The sequence below is a fragment of the Onychomys torridus genome, chromosome 4 (assembly GCF_903995425.1).
Source record: "Onychomys torridus chromosome 4, mOncTor1.1, whole genome shotgun sequence".
NCBI lineage: Eukaryota > Metazoa > Chordata > Mammalia > Rodentia > Cricetidae > Onychomys > Onychomys torridus.
Window position 1 is genome coordinate 62,875,342 of NC_050446.1, and position 19,099 is coordinate 62,894,440.

At 36.2% G+C, this 19,099-nt stretch overlaps 1 protein-coding gene and 1 pseudogene across 1 annotated transcript; one reads left to right on the forward strand and one right to left on the reverse strand.

Moving 5' to 3' along the window:
* Positions 1–641: 641 nt before the first annotated feature.
* LOC118581785 lies at positions 642–13,300 on the reverse strand (annotated as a pseudogene).
* Positions 13,301–17,238: 3,938 nt separating this feature from the next.
* Positions 17,239–18,207, forward strand: LOC118583197 (olfactory receptor 5T3-like). Its single transcript, XM_036186594.1, has one exon. It carries the CDS (start codon positions 17,239–17,241, stop codon positions 18,205–18,207), a length of 969 nt encoding a protein of 322 aa, XP_036042487.1.
* The last annotated feature ends 892 nt before the right edge of the window (positions 18,208–19,099 follow it).

Consider the following 19,099-nt stretch of genomic DNA (forward strand, 5'->3'; position numbering starts at 1 on the left):
CATCCCTTTTTCTGTCATTGGGTGATTCCTGTGTCTTTAGGTAGCCTCCCTGGAGTTGTGAGTAGATCCATATCTGTCACCATGCACAAAACATAAATCCAAGTGGATCAAAGATCTCAACATAAATCCAGTTACTCTGAACCCGATAGAAGAGAAAGTGGGAAGTAGTCTTGAATGCATTGGCACAGGAGATCACTTCCTAAATGTAACACCAGTAGCACAGACACTGAGAGAAACAATCAATGGCACATGTTTAAACTGAGAAACTTTTGTAGAGCAAAGGACATGGTCAACAAGACAAAGCAACAGCCTACAGAATGGGAAAAGGTCTTCACCAAATTTTTGAAGAATGCCTGAACAAATTCACATGCAATTTTGTGTTGTTTCCTATCAGCATATATATGTGCAGAATTTGTATGTAAACATATTAGTATGCACATTATAGAAATCTAATGGCTGGAATGGACTTTCCTTTAATTTAAACAGAAGAAATTATAATTACCTACTATATTTACTGAAAATATTCTATAATATTGTTAGAATGATGAACTTAAGCAAATATTTTCATTATTACCCCATTATTGACAAACTTTCCCACTATTAGGTTTAAAGTGGTAACATAAATTATAAATGTCATTTTTTCAGTTTTTCATTGTCTCCTTTACAACTTTGTTCCTCAAACTGTAAATGAGAGGATTCAGCACAGGAATCACAATGCTATAAAATATCAATACTACCATGTCATGCTCAAAGACATAGTTGGAATTTGGTCTCAAATACATGAACCCATGTGTGCTGAGACAAATGGACACTGCAGTTAGATGAGAGCCACACCTAGAGAAGATTTTTCTTTTACCTTCAGCAGAGCACGTACTCAGAATAGTGAACAGAATGAAGTTATAGGAAATCAGGACAATCAGGATGGTGACTGTCTCAATAAAAAACAAAGCACAGAAGAAGAGGAGAAGCTGATTGAATTGAATGTCAGAACAAGAAATTTCCAGTAGAGGAGGGATGTCACAGAAAATACGACTAATTTCATTGAATACACATATGGACAAACTGAAAGTGGCCACAGTGTGAATAAGAGCACACAGAACTCCATCAGCATAGCAAGTGATAATAAGTGGCACATAAGCTCTTGATGGCATGCTTAGTACATACCGCAGTGGGATGTAGATGGACACATAGCAGTCATACAGCATGGTGGTTCTAAAAGTAACAGCCAGAAACTTTTATGCAGCACAGCAAATGAATGAAATTACTTTCTTCTCTGACATTTATGACAATTATGGAATGATAACAGAGGAATAGCAGGCATCTCCTGAAGACAATGCCCTGAGAAAATAATACATGGGCTTGTACAGCAGGAAATCCCTAATGACCAGAGCAATCAGTCCTAATTCCCCATGAGAATGAAAATGTAAATTGCTAGAAACAGGAAGAAGATAACCTGCACTTGAGCATTGCACATGAAGCCTTTCACACAAGTTCAGTGACTTTGGTGATAGTCTGGAAAATTAACTCTAGTAGTAGCTGAATGTATCTCTAAACTATAGCTCTACAATAATGTAAATAAAGGAAGAGGAATGTGGTGAGACTAAAGGACATGATCTATATCTACACTTGTGTTTATATTGTTTGATAGTGACTAAATTTCTCTTGGGTGATTACAAGAAGGTGGTATGTTTGCATCTTGAATGATTATAGCACTCAATACAGAAACAAGCACAATTTATAGATGTCTACATAGTATGGATTCATGCCATTTCTCAAAGCATCAGGATACCTATAAATGCACATAATAAATATGTTAGCTTTTCCAAATTAATCACATAAATACAAATATTAGTGGCTTCTGACATCAAAAAACAATATCAATGTCATATAACAATTGCATGGAATCTATTAATCTATGGGACAAGAACAAAACTATTTTCATTATGAGCTTAAAACAAATGTGAAAGTCAAATTATGTTAAAAAGAATCTTTAAAATAACTATAATTATAGGAACGATGAATCAATTGATTCTACTCAATCAATATATACTAGATTCAGTGAAATATATTTAAATTACGATTGTTTCTGAAATATTTTTATATCCCTGAATTATTCTTTAAAGTCTTTTTAAAGCTATATTTATCTTACATGAATAAATGTCATTTGTGTGTGTGTGTGTGTGTGTGTGTGTGTGTGTGTGTATCATATACATTTTTCGTGCATGCAGAGGCCACAGTGGGGCATCAGACACCCTGAAACTTTACATTAAAGATGGTTATGAGCCATTATGTTGGTGCCCTTAACACAAATACCCACACCCACACCTCCACACTCATACATACATGCACATGCATAGGTGTGCTTGTAAACACAAGATACACACACATATACACAAGATCAGCTCTCTTTTAAATATTACAGCTGTCTTTAAATAATATACTGTGGTGTTGTGGGTTATTAATCATAAGAGTTAAGGTTTTCATGAGGAATATATTTCTCTCAGTTGCTAATTTAAAAGCTATACTGAGTGTAGTTGGGAAGATTTAGAATTATCTATAGAAAAACATGAATCTTGAAAACTAAATAGCAGGGTTTAGTCCTAAAATTAGCACAAATATATTTTAATAAACCCAATTTGAACAGAAGAAATAAAACTCCAAGTACATTGGTATTGATTGAAATAAATTAAGCTTTTAAGTATAAGAACAATTCTAAAAGTCATTATAGAACAATTACTTTAGGGATGAAATTTTGTGCAAGTTTTAGTGATTTATCTTATAGCAACTTCCATAGTTGATAATTGTTAAAGATAAAATCTTGATGGTTGTCAATTTGCCTCCGATTTCATTGAATTTTTCATTTTCTCATACCTCAGAAAATAAATAAAAGCATGAGTCTCAGATGTATCTGAATATATATAGCCCATTGAAATAAACAAATATAATTAAATAGGAATTAAGATGAAATAACTGCTATGATAACTTGGGTATAGTTGATGTTCTGTGGTTATTACATTAAAATCTAAGAACATGGATTGGCAGCTATGACAAATATTTCCTTACTCTCTATTGATAGATGCATGATCATATTTCTTTTAAACTAATTATAAATATTAGTAGAATAAAGATACACATACACACAGGAACCTTTTTCTTTATTTATAAGAAGAATTGAGTACTCAGAGGCTGAGAATATTACTTGGTTATTAGAATTGCCTGTCATACTGTCATTGCCTTTCTTACACAGAATCAAGCTCTGTGTTTGAGATCCAATATTTCAAAACAAATCAATATTTATTTTCTACTTTTACTACTTCCCAAGATCTCTTAGTATAATATATAGGCAGAATTCTGAATATATCTGACTTTAATGTATTCATAGAACTAGCAAGAATTCAAGTGGGCAGTAACCAAAATAGCTAGTTGAATAAATAGTTTTACTTGAAATTTCAAGAACTTTGAAACATATCCATTTAAAAAGTGGCCCAGGGACACACAAAACCCCCTATAAGCCCACCCATTGTAGCCCCAGTTGCAGGCCAGCAGGCAGGAATCCTGCAGGCAGGCTAGACTACCAACATCCCCCACTGGGCCATATAACCTACATGCCCCACCCACCCTCCCAAATCCACTTATCCTCCAAGACTACAGCTGCTCCCAAGACACAGACTTAACTAGCTCTTATTGGACCAAGAGCTCCTATTAGACCAAGAGCTGTTCCCTAGGACAAAGACTCTAGCAGCTCCAATCTGACAAATTTTTTCTGATTGGACCAAGAGCTCAGATTGGACCAAGAGCTGTGATTAGATCAAGAGTTTTGATCAGTACTTGCACTGAATGGAGGAAGAGAAGGGTAGATGCCAGTTCAAATATATAGATAACAAAATAAAGATCAATATAGCACCAACAGAACCTAGTGGTTCAACATCAGCAAGACCTGAACATACAAACACAGAAGAAGCAGAAGTAATTGACCTTAAAAATGACTTTAAAAAGATGATAGAGGTCTTTAAAGAGGAAATTAAAAGTTCCCTTAAAGAAATAGAGAAAAAGACAAATAAAACAAAGGAAGAAATCAATAAATCCTTTAAAGAAAGGCAAGATAATGAAGAAAAAGGAGAAGGAAAGAGTTCAAAATTTGAAAACTGAAATAGAGATAATAAATAAGACAGAAACTGAGTGAATACTGGAAATGGAAAATCTGAGAAAATGAACTGGAAATACAGATATAAGCATAACCAACAGAATCCAAAAGATAGAAAAGAGAATCTCTGGAGTTGAAGATATGATAGTGGAAATAGATTTGTCAGTCAAAAAAAAAAAATTAAAGCCAAGAAAGTCATAACAAAAAATCCAGGAAATCTGGGACACCATGAAAAGACAAAACCAAAGAATAATAGGGATAGAAGGAGAAGAATACCAGCTCAAAAGCATAGAAAATATACTCAACAAAATCATAGAAGAAAACTTTTCCAACCTAAAGAAAGAAATGTTGATGAAGATATAAGAATTTACGAGCCGGGTGGTGGTGGTGGTGCATGCCTTTAATCCCAGCACTCAGGAGGCAGAGCCAGGCAGATCTCTGTGAGTTTGACGCCAGCCTGGTCTACCAAGTGAGTTCCAGGAAAGGCGCAAAGCTTCACAGAGAGACCCTGTCTTGGAAAAAACAAAACCCTTACATAACATCAAATAGACTGGATGCAAAAAAGAAGTCCTATCATTATATAATAATAAAACTACTAAACATACAGAATAAAGAAAAAAATTTAAGTGCTGCAAAGAAAAAAATCAAGTAATATATAAAGGGAGATCCTTCCAAATAACACCTGATTTCTCAATGGAGACTTTGAAAGCCAGAAGGTCCTGGACAGACATTAAGTAGACACTAAGAGACCATGGATGCCATCCCAGACTATTATACCCAGAAAAACTCTCAATTGCCATGGGTAGAGTAAACAAAATATTCCATAATAAAACCATATTTAAAAAATACCTATCCACAAATCAAGCCCTACAGAAAGCACTAGAAGGAAAAAGTCCAACCTAACAAAGTTAGATACACCCATGAAAACACAGGTAATAGATAATCCCACACCAACAAATATGAAAGAAGGGAAACACACAATACTACCACCAAAAAATAACAGGAATTAACAATCACTGATCATTAATATTCCTTAATATCAATGGACACAATTTGCCTATAAAAAGACACAGGCTCACAGAATAGATATAAAAACAGGATCCATCATTCTTCTGCACACAACAAATACACCTTAGCTTCAAAGACAGACACTACTTAGAGTAAAAGGCTGGTAAAAGACTTTCCAATCAAATGAACCTAAAAATCAAGCTGGTGGAGCGATCCTAATATCAAATACTATAGACTTCAAACAAAAATCAGTTGAAAGAGATCAGGAAGAACATTACATATTTATCACAGGAAATATCCACCAAGATGAAGTCTCAGTTCTGAATATTTATGTCCCAAATACATGGGCACCAAAATTTGTAAAAGAAACATTACTAAAGCTTAAATTGTACGTCAAACCCCACACACTAGTAGTAGGAGATTTCAACACCTTTTTTGAACCACTTTTACCAATGGACAGGTCTGCCAGACAGAAACTAAAGGGAGAAATAAAGGAACTAACAGATATTATGACTCAAATGGACTTAACAGATATCTACAAAACTTTCTACTCTAACACAAAAGAATATACTTCTTCTCAGCACCCCATGAAACCTTTTCTAAAATCAATCACATACTCAGTCATAATGTAAATCTCAACAGATAGAAAAAAAAATTGGAAACCTCATGTGTTTTATTTGACCACCACGGCTTAAAGTTAGATTTCAACAACAAAAAATTACAGAAAGCTTACAATCTCATGGAAACTGAATAATGCTCAACTGAATTACCAACCAATTAAAGATTTCTTAGAATTCAATGAAAATGAATGTACAACATACCCAAACTATGGGACACTATGAAAGCAGTGCTAAGAGGAAAATTCATAGCACTAAATGCTCATATAATAAAATGGAGAAATCTCACACTAGTGACTTAACAGAACACCCGAAAGCTCTAGAACTAAAAGAAGCAAAGTCACGCAGGAGGAATAGATGCCAGGAAATAATTAAATTGAGAGCTGAAATCAATAAATCAGAAACAAAGAGAACAAAACAAAGAATCAATGAAACAAAGAGTTGGTTCTGAGAAAATCAACAAGACAGACAAGCCATTATCTAAACTAACCAAAAGGCAGAGAGAGAGCATCCAAATTAACAAAATCAGAAATGAAAAGGGGGACATAACAACAGACAATGAGGAAATCCAGAGAATTATCAGGTCATACTTCAAAAATGTGTACTCAACAAAATTAGAAAGTACAAAAGACATGGATAATTTCCTGGGTAGGTACCACATACCAAAATTAAATCAAAACCAGATAAATAATTTAAATAGACCAATAACCTCTAAGGAAATAGAAAGAGTCATTAAAAGTCTCCCAATGGAAAAAGCTCAGGACCAGATGGTTTCAGCTCAAAATTCTACCAGATTTTCAAAGAAGAGCTAATACCAATTGTAAGTAACTGTTGCAACTCTGTAGGTTTGTTCCTTGCTTTTGGCTCCAAAATGTGAGTTTTGCGACTTTGGGAAAAGGTGCCCTGACTACTTGGGGAGTCAGGAGATATCTTGAACTGCTAGAACAGTTCTGACAGCTCAGCCCTGGGGTGGAAATGTATTTTGACTGCTAGGGAGAGTCAGGCCTGGAGCTGCTAGAACAGCTCAGCAGGGAAGGCTGTCCTTGACTATTCAGAAGTCAGGCTATACCTGGTATGGTGGGGGATGGTCTCCCTGTGGGATATAGCAATCCTGCTCCTCTCCTAGAGAGCTATTACAGCTGAGCTTTGATAACCCCCCTTAAATAGACTCCTCCTTCCAAAATAAATCTCTTTCTCAAAAGAGTTTGTGTTTGAAGATGTTCATTCACTGGCACAGAGAAGAACCTTGCTGAGATATCCCATAGTGGACTCAGCTAGGGGGAGCTGAACAGAACAACCTTGCTGAGATATTCCATAGTGGACTAAGCAAGGAGGGGCTAAAAAAGTAACACTTTTCTCCAGAGCCAGAGGAGATGGTTACATTTCTGTAGGGGTTTCCCTTTTTGCAGAGTGAAGCAAAAAGCACCAGGCCAAGCTCCAGGAGAACAGTCAATAAGAGAGAAGAGGGATCCTATGAACAAGGGACATCAAGATCATTATGGGGAAATGCACAGAGACAACCAAACAAAACTAGTTGTAACTCATCAACTGTGGACCAATAGCTGTGGAGCCCCCATGGGACTTGATCTAGGTGTTAGTATTTAAGCGGCGCTAGGAACACGTCCCGAACACGACAAGACCACGGGAGAGTTTTATTAAAGAGGACAGAGGTGACAGGCCTGCGTGAAACACACGTGGGTGAGGAGATAAGGAGAGAGAGAGAGACAGAGAGAGACTGAGAGACTGAGAGGCTGAGAGCCTCGTGCAAGATGGCACCGGCTTTTTAAAGGTTGGGCCGCGCACGCGTACAGGAACTCCTGTGTGTACTCCACACATGCGCATAGATTACATGGCTGTGTGCGCACTTTACGCAACCACATAAGGCCAGAGTCCCGGTCCCGCGAGATGTCTGACCCGGAGATGGCTATTCTACACCGGAAATAGTTAGGCGGTCCGCCAGGCAAGCCCAACCGTGTAAACATGTAATTGTCTATCACTAGGCCCTCTGCATATGCAAGACAGTTATTTAGCTTGAACTGTTGAAGGGGGCCTTGGCAGTGGGACCAGGATTTGTCCCTGTTGCATGAGCTGGCTTTTGAAGCCCAGTGCCTGTGGTGGGACACCTTACACAATCTTGTTAGAGGGGAAAGGGTTTGGACCTGCCTCAACTGAATGTACCAGGCTCTACTGGCTCCCTTGAGAGGCCTTCCTTGCCTTTGAGGAGGTGGGAATGGGGGATGGGTTTGGGGGGGAAACCTGTGGGCAGGAGGAGGGAGGAGAGGGGGTCTGTAGTTGGTATGAAAAATACATGGAAAGTTTCTTAATAATAAAAAAAGAAGAAAACAGTGATAGCTCATGCTGGAGAGGATGTGAAGCAAGGAGAATACTCATCCTTTGCTGCTGGTAGTGCAAATGTGTAAAACTTGTATAGCCACTTTGGAAATCAATATGGTGATTTGGGAAACAATCTATACCTTAAGACCCAGCCATACTACTCTTGGGCATGTACCCAAGGATGCCCAATCATACCACAAGGACACTTGCTCAACTATGTTCACAGCACCATTATTCATAATAGCCAGAACCTAGACATAGCCTAGATGTCCCTCAACCAAAGAATGGATAAAGAAATTGTGGTACATTTACACAAGGGAGTATTACTCAGCTATTAAAAACAGTGACATCATGAAATTTGCCGACAAATGGATGGAACTAGAAAAAAAATCATCCTGAATGGGGTAACCTAGACCCTAAAAGACAAACATGGCATATACTCACTCATAAGTGGGTATTATCTGTAAAATAAAGGATAGCTATGCTACAATCCACAGAGCCAGAAAGAATAGGTAGCAAGGAGTATTCAAGAGGTGATGCTCAGATCTCTCTGAGAAGGGGAAAAGAGATTTCATGAGTGGACTTTGGGCAGGTACTGTTGGGAAAAAGAGAAACTGGGCTGTGGGGGCATGAAGGGGGAGAATACTGAAACAGATTACTAGCAATTTGGGGGTCAGGTACAAACCTGGTGCAAGGAAATCTCCAAGGAATCTCCAAGGAAGAACCCAGCTAAAACTCCTAGCAAAACAGATATGTAGCCTCAATTCACCATCTCCTGTGACCAGGCAAGACTTCAAGTGAAGGGAAACCAACCCAGATGCAGAATCTTTGAATTACAGTCTGCCCTGCCTTTGGGATGTTCTGGAGTTAGCGTGGGCTAGAGATTGAAAGAGTGGCCAACCAATGACTGGTCTAGCCTGAAAGCCATGCCAAAAGAGTAAGCTCATCCCTGACACTACCTGGAGTACCAACACCTAGAGGCTGGATGACTCCAAGGCCTAGGAAGAACCAAACATAACTGGAGAAAAAAATGTCAAGTTAATGATGCCTAAAGATGCTCTGCTACACTCATAGATTGTTGCCTAGTCCTATTGCCATCAGAGAGGATTCATCCAGTAACTGATGGAAACAGATGCAGAGACCCACAGCCAAACATTAGGCTGAGGTCAGGGAATTCTATAGAAGAGAGAGAGAGAGAGGATTATAGAAGCAAGAGGGTCAAGGACACCAGAAGAATATCCACAGACTCAACTAACATGGATTCATAGGGGCTCACAGAGACTGAGCCAATAACTAGGGATCCTGCAAGGGGCTGACATAGGTACTCTGTATGTATATTACAGTTCTATAGCTTGGTCCTTTTGTGGGAGCAAGGGCTGTCTCTCTCTTTTGCTCACTTTCAGGACCCTATTCCTCACATTGGGTTGCCTTGCCAAACCTTAAGCATGGGGAGGTGCTTAGTCTTACTGCATCTTGATATGTTATGTTTTGTTTATATCCATGGGAGGTCTGACCTTTCCTGAGCAAAAATAGATGAAGTGTGGATTGGGAGGCAGAGGAGAGGAGTGGCCAGAAGGACAGGAGGCAGAATAAACTGCTATCTGGATGTAAAATAAATAAAATAAATAAAAACATAAAAAATTTACATTAAAAATAATTTTAATAAAATGAATGAATAACAAAAGTAGTTGTTCATATACAAGTGTCATTGTGCATTTTTTCTGATTAAAAAAAACATTTTTCTTTTAGTTTGAGATTATAATATAATTAGGTCATTTGTCCCTTTTCTTTTTTCCCTCCCAAGACTACCATATACTCATACTTGCATTCTTTCAAATTCATTCCTTTTTTTATTAGTTGTTGTTATATGCATACACATATTTCTAAATATAATATGATCAGTCTGTAAAGTTACTCATATGTATGTTTTCAGTGCCAACCACTTGGTATTAGATAATCAATAGCTGTGTTCATCTCTGGGTAAGACTATTCTCCATCTCCCAACAAATGGACAATAAGGATTAAAATTTCTAATAGACAAGATGAGCAATGTACATGGATATGTGAAGTTTCTTTTCAGAAGTGAAGTTGAAATGAAATGTCTAAAAAAGTACCAGCAATAAAATATGTGCTTACACTTATTGTGTTCATGATAAAGAATTGCTTACTTTGAAGACCGTGACATTAATCCACATACCTATGAACATATAATTTTTGACAAAGAAGCCAAAATTGTACAATGGAAAAAAGAAAGCATCTTCAACAAATGGCATAACTGGATGTCAACATGTAGAAGGCTGCAAATAGATCCATATCTGTCACTGTGCACAAAAGTTAAGTCCAAGTGGATCAAAGACTTCAACATAAATCCAGTTACTCTGAACCTGATAGAAGAGAAAGCAGGAAGTAGTCTTGAATGCATTGGCATAGGAGATAACGTTCTAAATATAAAACCAGTAGCACAGACACTGAGAGAAACAATCAATCAATGGGACCTCTTGAAACTGAGAAGCTTTTGCAGAGCAAAAAGCAACAAGACAAAGCAACAGCCTAAAGAATGGGAAAAGGTCTTCACCAACCCCACATCTGACAGAGGGCTGATACCCAGAATGTATAAAGAACTCAAGAAATTAGACATCAAAATGCACAACAGTCCAATTAAAAAATGGGCTATAGAACTAAACAGAGAATTCTCAACAGAGGAAGCTCAAATGAGTGAAAGACATTTAAGGAATTGCTCAACATCCCTAATTATCTGGGAAATGCAAATCAAAACTACTCTGAGATACCACCTTACACCTGTCAGAATGGCTAAATCAAAAACACTGAAGACAGCTTATGCTGGAGAGGATGTGGAGCAAGGGGAACTCTCCTCCACTGCTGGTGGGAATGCAAGCTTGTACAGCCACTTTGGAAATCAATATGGTGCTTTCTTAGAAATCCATCTCCCCCAAGACCCGGCTATACTACTCTTGGGCATTTGCCCAAGGAATGCTCAATCATGCCACAAGGGCACTTGCTCAGCTATGTTCATATCAGCATTGTTTGTAATATCCAGAACCAGGAAACAACCTAGATGCCCTTCAACTGAAGAATGGACAAAGAAAATGTGGTACATATACACAACAGAGTGCTACTCAATAGAGAAAAACAATGACATCATGAGGTTTGCAGGCAAATGAATGGATCTAGAAAACATCATCCTGAGTGTGGTAACCCAGCCTCAGAAAGACAAACATGGTATGTACTCACTCACAGTAGGATTCTAGATGTAAAACAAAGATGACTAGATTGCTACTCACAACTCCAGGGAGGCTACCTAGAAAACAGGACTCTACGAAAGACACAGGGATCATCCAATGACAGAGAAATGGATGAGATCTACATGAACAACCTGGATGACAGTGGGAGTAATGAAGGGCAAGGTTCGAGGAAAAGGAAGCTTAGGGGAGTGGAAGATCCCAGCTGGATCAAGAACAGAGAGGGAGAACAAGGAATAACAGTCCATGGTAAATGAAGACCACATGAGTATAGGAAGAAGCAAAATACTAGAGAGGTCCCTAGAAACCCACAATGATACCTCCACTGTAGACTACTGTCAGTGGTCGAAAGAAAGCCAGAATTGACCTAGTCTGGTGATCAGATTGCCAAACACCCTAACTGTCCTGTTAGAAATCTCATCCAATGACTGAGGGAAGCAGATTCAAAGAGCCATGGCCAGGCCCCAGGAGTTCAATTGTCGAGAAAGAGGAGGGATTGTAAGAGTGTGAATTGTTGAGACCAAGATTGGAAAAAGCACAGGGACAAATAGCCAAACTAATGGAAACACGTGAACTATGAACCAATAGCTGAGGAGCCCTCAACTGGATCAAGCCCTCTGGATAAGTGAGACAGTTGATTAGACTGAACTGTTTGGGAGGCCCCCAAGCAGTGGGACCAGGACCTATCCTTAGTGCATGAGCTGGCTGTTTGGAACCTGGGGCTTATGCAGGAACACTCTGCTCAGTCTGGGAGGAGGGGATTGGACCTGCCTGTACTGAATCTACCAGGTTGAGCTGAATCCCCAGGACAGTCTTTGCCCTGGAGGAGATGGGAATGGGGGGTGGGGTGGGGAGAAGGGGGCGCACAGAAGGTGGAGGACATGGGAATCCATGGATCATATATAGAATTAAATTAAATTATAAAATAAAATTAAAAAAGAATTGCTTTCAAGGCTCAACATTAGCATACACAAGGAAAAGAAATCTATGTATTTGAATGTAAGTGTATGTGGTTAGAGAAGGGAAAGGAAAAATATTAACAATCTAAGCATATAATCAAATTGTAGAATACAGAAAGCCAAGCCACAAAGAAATTGGATTAGCCAAGGCTCTCTAAATAAATAGAAATGTTAGAAAACCTGTGTGTGTACATGTGTGTGCACATTTTTTTGTTGTGTGTGTGTGTATGTGTATGTGTGTGTATGTGTGTACACAACATTTTAAGGAATAAGCCCAATAAATTTTGGAGATTGGCAAATACAACATTTTTGAAAAGTTATATTCACATATGTTTTTCTATGCAATCAAAATCTCTATCAACTGGGAAAATTATGTTTAAATAGTAAGATGAGTTTTTCTTTCATATTATTCTACTTTGCATGATTTGATTGTGGGTTTGATGAAGCAAAAACAAGATATTAATTTTAGTTTTGTTTTGTTTTTGTTTTTTGTTTTTTTGAGACAGAGTTTCTCTGAGTAGCTTTGTGCCTTTCCTGGAACTTGCTTTGGAGATCAGGCCAGCCTCGAACTCACAGTAATTTTAATTTTTTGAGTTTATTAAGTTTTACATGCATCTGAGTAATGAAACTGGTATTATTTGGGGGAACTATTTTAAATACACTTTGTTAGTGACTAATACCTGGCAATATTTAGGTAGGAAACCTTGCGATCAATTGAAAATGGATTTCTATGCTTTACAACAGATAACAGATAGATATGTTTGGGAATAAATATGAATTAAAAAGGAAACAAATAAAAAAGCAAATAATGGTATAGGACCTAAATATGAACTATAAACTATTTTAACTATTTGAAACACTAAAATGACTAACTCTATGGACAGAATATTTGAACTTCAAATTTCCGGCATAGCGAATACTGTGTATTGCACTGGACAGTGTTATCTGTGTATGTGTCTGTTTTATCTCTTCTGCCATCCTATCACTCTGATCAGGTCTTTTCTCTTGTATTATTCTTCTCATCTAATTTACTGACCATTTAGAAGCATGAAACTTTAAAGCGAAGCAAATCAACTGTATTAGAAGATGTTAAATTCCAGCTGTGTCACTATATCATTTTCCAGATGGTAATGAACTTGATGGTTTAAAGGTATGAGATCTAGAGTTCAAAATTTGGCTTTTATGAGTGACTTAATTTTCCTATTTGAGAGTATATTTTAGTTTAAACAGAGACAAAATTGCCTCCATGTAATCATTTTCAGGATTTGCCCTGTTTTTCTAGAAACATTCACTTGTTTACAATTGAAAAAAAAAAAAAACCTGGTAAGTTTCTGTCCCAGTGAAGAACATGGATCATCCCAGGGGCATTACAATAGCCTTTAAGTGTGGACAAGATCGCTTAAACATTTGTATGCATTGCAACAAGAGCTTGTCCTAACTGACAAAGCAGCTCGTTTTTGTAGGTAAGCAACTTTTATTTTCATGCATAAATGTTTTAAACGTTCTAATGGATTTCAAGTTCTAGGACAAGTCTGAAAACTTAAATATGATATGGAAGACCCTTTTAAATAGGGTTGTATAGCAATTGAATCAACGTCTTCTGAGAAGAGAAAGGGAAAAGATGAAGTATTACTTACATATTTTGCTATACCTTAAAAGTTTGTTTTAATGATTTTCATGAAAAAAAAAACAATTAGAATATAAAATTTACTTCCAATGGTTTTTATTTGTATAGAATTTTTTCTGAATCACTTATTTTCTTTAATTTTGATTTCTGACATAGTTATATAGTTATTTGAATCTTTTTTTTTTACTGGCTATGTATTTAGATACAATTTTAGCTGTTTATCTCTGAACTGTGCAGTTTATTTAAATTGTAGTATCTTTCATTTAACAAGTTAAAGAGAAATGTTATCTTCTTTTATTTTTATGGAGTGGTATTTCCAGTTATAACAGTAGACAATGAAGATATAGTATGGTCATGAAGAAAGTATGCAGTGTGCAGACAAGGAATTGAAATATTGAATGCCACTTTATCAGTTAGATAATGATCTGACTAGGGTACAATGATCGTCAGTTTCTTTTTGTATAAGATTATATCACACTATATATTTTATATTATATATTTTTATAAGTTATTATGTAAGTCAAAACAGAGAAATGAACATGTGATTTATAACCTATTACATACAGTAGCTCCACATCATGTAGATATTTTTGGTATAATTTTCATCTTGATTTTAGTATTTCCAATATTATTGCTATAGATTTGATCATGAAAAATGAGAAACTTATTTTTAACTTATATTTATTGATTGAGAATATTGTAGTTAAAGTGTCTTATTCAAATTTTTTAAATTTTGCATCTGTATTAAATAAAAAGACTATTTAAAACAGTATGGCACAAAAAATTCTACTATCTTTAAGTGTAGCTTAAGAGAAATATATTTTTCAACTTTAATCTTGTAAAAAACTAGTTCTTAGTTTCCCTCTCAATGCTCTAATAAAAGCTGATTGACAATAAAATTTACATCAATTCAGAAACCATACTCTTGTTTTTCAATCAATATCAAAACAATATTTACTAAAAATTTTTTGGTCAAAATATTACAATAATTTAAGGAAATACGTAGTATTGTACTGACATATTCCCAGCCCCCCCCCCCCCAAATGTGACAGAGATAAACTAATCTTCTTATATGGTAATTTTAAGAGTCATTATATTTAATTTCAAAATAAGATATTATGATATATATATATATTTTTAGTGTTTGTGTTTTACTAATTGTTCAACACTTTATTTCAATCACCACTTCATATGCCCTTAGCATTTTGTCATATGAATAAGATGTAGGATTTATAGTTCATATATATGTATACTGCAAATTATTAAATCTTTTATTCTAGAAAATATAATGGAGCCATAAAATCTTTCCCTGCAATTTTCAATGCTCATGTGGCAAAAGGAGTCAACTGTGACTACTAATGAGCGTTTTCTAAGTACACATTGTCTGTCATTGTAGCCTGTCTGTGAGACTCTACCATCAGGATTTAGACTCTGAATGCAATTCTTAATCCTCTACAGGTGCTTTATATTAGACCTTCGATGAGAAAATAAAGTCATAGAATTACAATATAGGTGACAGTCCTCTAGTGTATAGCAATTAGCATGTATTTTGTTATGTTTAAGAAAGTATTAATAATTTTTGAAACCTCATTTGTATATTGTTTATTTTCATTATGTTTCTTTTAATTTGATTACTTAGTTGCTCCTTCCCTATTCAGTAAGCATCTTTTAAAATAAATTATTTTACCAATCTTGAAAGATAAAGGGAGAAAAGAGAGATAATAGGAATAGTTGAAGTGTATTTTTCCAAGTCCATGAATGTATACCTTGCATATTTGCATAATTAATTGATCAGGTGACTTTATAGACTAATTTATTAAAATAACTACCAAAATAATGTTTTGTATTAAAATACCTCCATGCATTCTTGTTTTAATATTTAAATTATTGGTGTTTACACAAACTAAATTTTGTTACACTTTTATATTTTCTTTATAATCTTCTAAGAAGTGAAAAAATATTTTTTGTTGTTTAATCAGACATATTCAGAAGTAATCTATATAATAGAACATAACATTCACATAGACTTTGAAGATCCATCTGGGACAATGTACCTACATGATTTCCTTCTCATTCTAAAACTACATAAATTCTATTTTTCTCTCATATTGATATGAATGTTCAATTTAATTTGGCAAGCTTTAGCTCACTCCATATTGTTCATGTATATATTTACATGACTGTACCTCTGTGTACATGCTTTTAATATTTTATAAACTCTTAGCCTATGACAGGCAGGAAAAAAAAACATTGTGCAGAAATCACCCCATGAATGTTTAGTAGGTTCAATGAGTTGTGTTTTCTACAGATTTTCAGTAGTGATACAGGGATTTTTGAAATTATTTTTCTTTAAAATTTTGGTATGAATTTCACTTTAAAATTTACCTGTGATAGAAGTTTGGCTTCTCATGTTTAAAAACCCAAAATTTCAACAAATAATGTTTGATGTATTTACAGTACAAAGAAGACTGCTACATAGGTGTTTACTTCCCATCATAATAGTTTGAGTTTACTCCTTTATTCACGAATCTTTGAAAATCGAAAGAGCTGCACAAACAGGACCTGGTCAGTGACAACATCAATGCACAGGTTAAATGGAATAGGAGAAATTTTCATGGGATCACACACCTAGACAGTTCTACAAGTAATTAGTTAATGCTGGGAGGAGAATTAGCCTCTCCCAGGTAAGAGCCTTTCATAGGTTGTCCAAGGAGGAATGGCCATGCCTGAAAGCATACACACACAAACAACAAAAATGGCAGCAGAGGTTGTGTTTACATACTTACATTTGTAAGAGCAATAAACAAACAAAAATAGGCTATCAAGTTGAGAGTGTGGATAAGAGGACATGGGAGACTTTTGGAGGTAGGATACCTAAAAGGGGCAAAGGAAGAATGTGTGTGTGTGTGTGTGTGTTTGTGATGCAGCTCTAGTTCAATTCAAGATATCAAAATACATACACACATACATACAATATTTTAAAAGAAAAAATGTATGATAAAAATGAAAATTTAAAAACAGTATAATTTGAAGGGAATGATGGAAACCTATTTGTATAAAAATCTACTGTAAATGCTGGATTTTTAATTTTATAAATTAAACAAGTAAGTGTAATTGTCTTTTTCTTTTACCTCATATAGTGAAATTTGTCTGCTTTCATAAAAGTCACTTGTCATTGTCCACCTCATTATTACCAAGGAAGTCACTATGCCCTAAGAGCTGAACATAGACAAAATGAGACAGCTTTTATATGGGACTTTTCATGTGCAATATATACATCAAACCCCAAATGGAAAGATTAGCATCAGCTATGGATGTCCACAAGATTCCCATACAGAATGTGACAGAAGCTACTGTTTTTATACTCTTGGGCTTCACAGATGACTTTGAACTGCAGGTCTTCCTATTTTTACTATTTCTTGCTATTTATCTTTTCACTCTGATAGGAAACTTTGGACTAGTTGTTTTGGTCATTGGGGATTCTCGGCTACACAACCCCATGTACTATTTCCTCAGTGTTTTGTCTTTCTTGGATGCCTGCTATTCTACAGTTGTTACCCCCAAAATGTTGGTTAACTTCCTGAAAGAAAATAAATCAATTTCATTCCTTGGATGTGCAACACAGATGCTTCTCTTCGTTACTTTAGGGACCACAGAATGCTTTCTGTTGGCAGCAATGGCATATGACCGCTACGTAGCCATCTACAACCCACTTCTGTATGCAGTGACCATGTCACCCAGAGTCTATGTTCCACTCATTATTGCTTCCTATGCTGGTGGAGTTCTGCATGGTGCTATACACACAGTGGCCACTTTCAGTCTGTCCTTCTGTGGATCTAATGAAATTAGGCATGTCTTCTGTGACATACCTCCTTTGCTTGCTCTTTCTTGTTCTGATACACGCATAAATGAGCTTCTGCTATTATACTTGGTGGGTTTGATTGAGATTATCACCATCCTGATTGTTCTGATCTCCTATGGATTCATTCTCTTTGCCATCCTGAACATGCATTCTGCTGAGAGTAGAAGAAAAGTATTCTCTACATGTGGCTCCCACCTCACTGGAGTGTCAATTTACCATGGCACAATCCTCTTTAGTTATATGAGGCCAAGTTCCAGCTATGCTTCAAATCATGACATGGTAGTGTCAATATTTTACACTATTGTGATACCCATGCTGAATCCTATAATCTACAGCCTAAGGAACAAAGGTGTAAAAGATGCAATGAAGAAATTATGGAAAAAAATTGGTTCATAAATAATATACACTTTTAAAAAATAACAGAACAAAATTAAGTTGTTAATCAAAATTTACATGAAATGTACATGGTTGGCAAATTATAAATATTTTATGATTTTAATTATTAGTGTCTTACATATTAGAAATTATTAGTGTCTTATGTATTAGAAATTATTTTAAGAACATTAATCATCTTTCTCATGTAGCATTTTTCACAAATGAATTCTTTCTTCTGTATAACAAACTACATGTATAAAATTTAAAATGAAGATTTTTATGTCAATACTGTTCTTGAATACAATTGTGGTTAATTTTTTGCTTCTCATAAGTAGAGGGTGGGTATTCAGGGTCCTGTGATTAAACGATTCTCATGTACCTTACAATAAACTGTTAGCATGCATTATGTCACATAGTCCCAATTCTAGAGTCCTTATGGAGGATTTTTTAAAAAATAAATATGTTTAATTTATAATTAATTTAATTTTACATATCAGCCATAGATTCGCCTGTTCTCCCTCCTCCCACGCCCCCACCTTCCCTCCTACCCCCTCATTCCCATCTACTCCAGGGCAATTCCCTGGGAATTCAGCCCAGCCTGGTATATTCAGTTGAGGCAGGTCCAGTCCCCTCCTCCCTTCACCTAGGCTGAGCAAAGTGTCTCAGCATAGGCCCTAGGTTCCAAAAAGCCAGCTCAAGCACCAAGGACAGGTCCCAACTCCTGAACAGTTCTAGCTCATCAACTGTCTCACTTATCCAGAGGGCCTGATCCAGTTCCTTGGGGGCTCCTCAGCTATTGGTTCATAGTTCATGTGTTTCTACTAGTTTGGCTATTTGTCCCTGTGCTTTTTTCATCATGGCCTTGATATCTCTTCCTCATATAATCCATCCTCTCTATCTCGCCAGTTGGACT

What these genes read in the sequence shown, in the direction of transcription:
- LOC118583197 (XM_036186594.1), top strand. Translation starts at nt 17,239, where the DNA reads ATGGAAAGATTAGCATCAGCTATGGATGTCCACAAGATTCCCATACAG.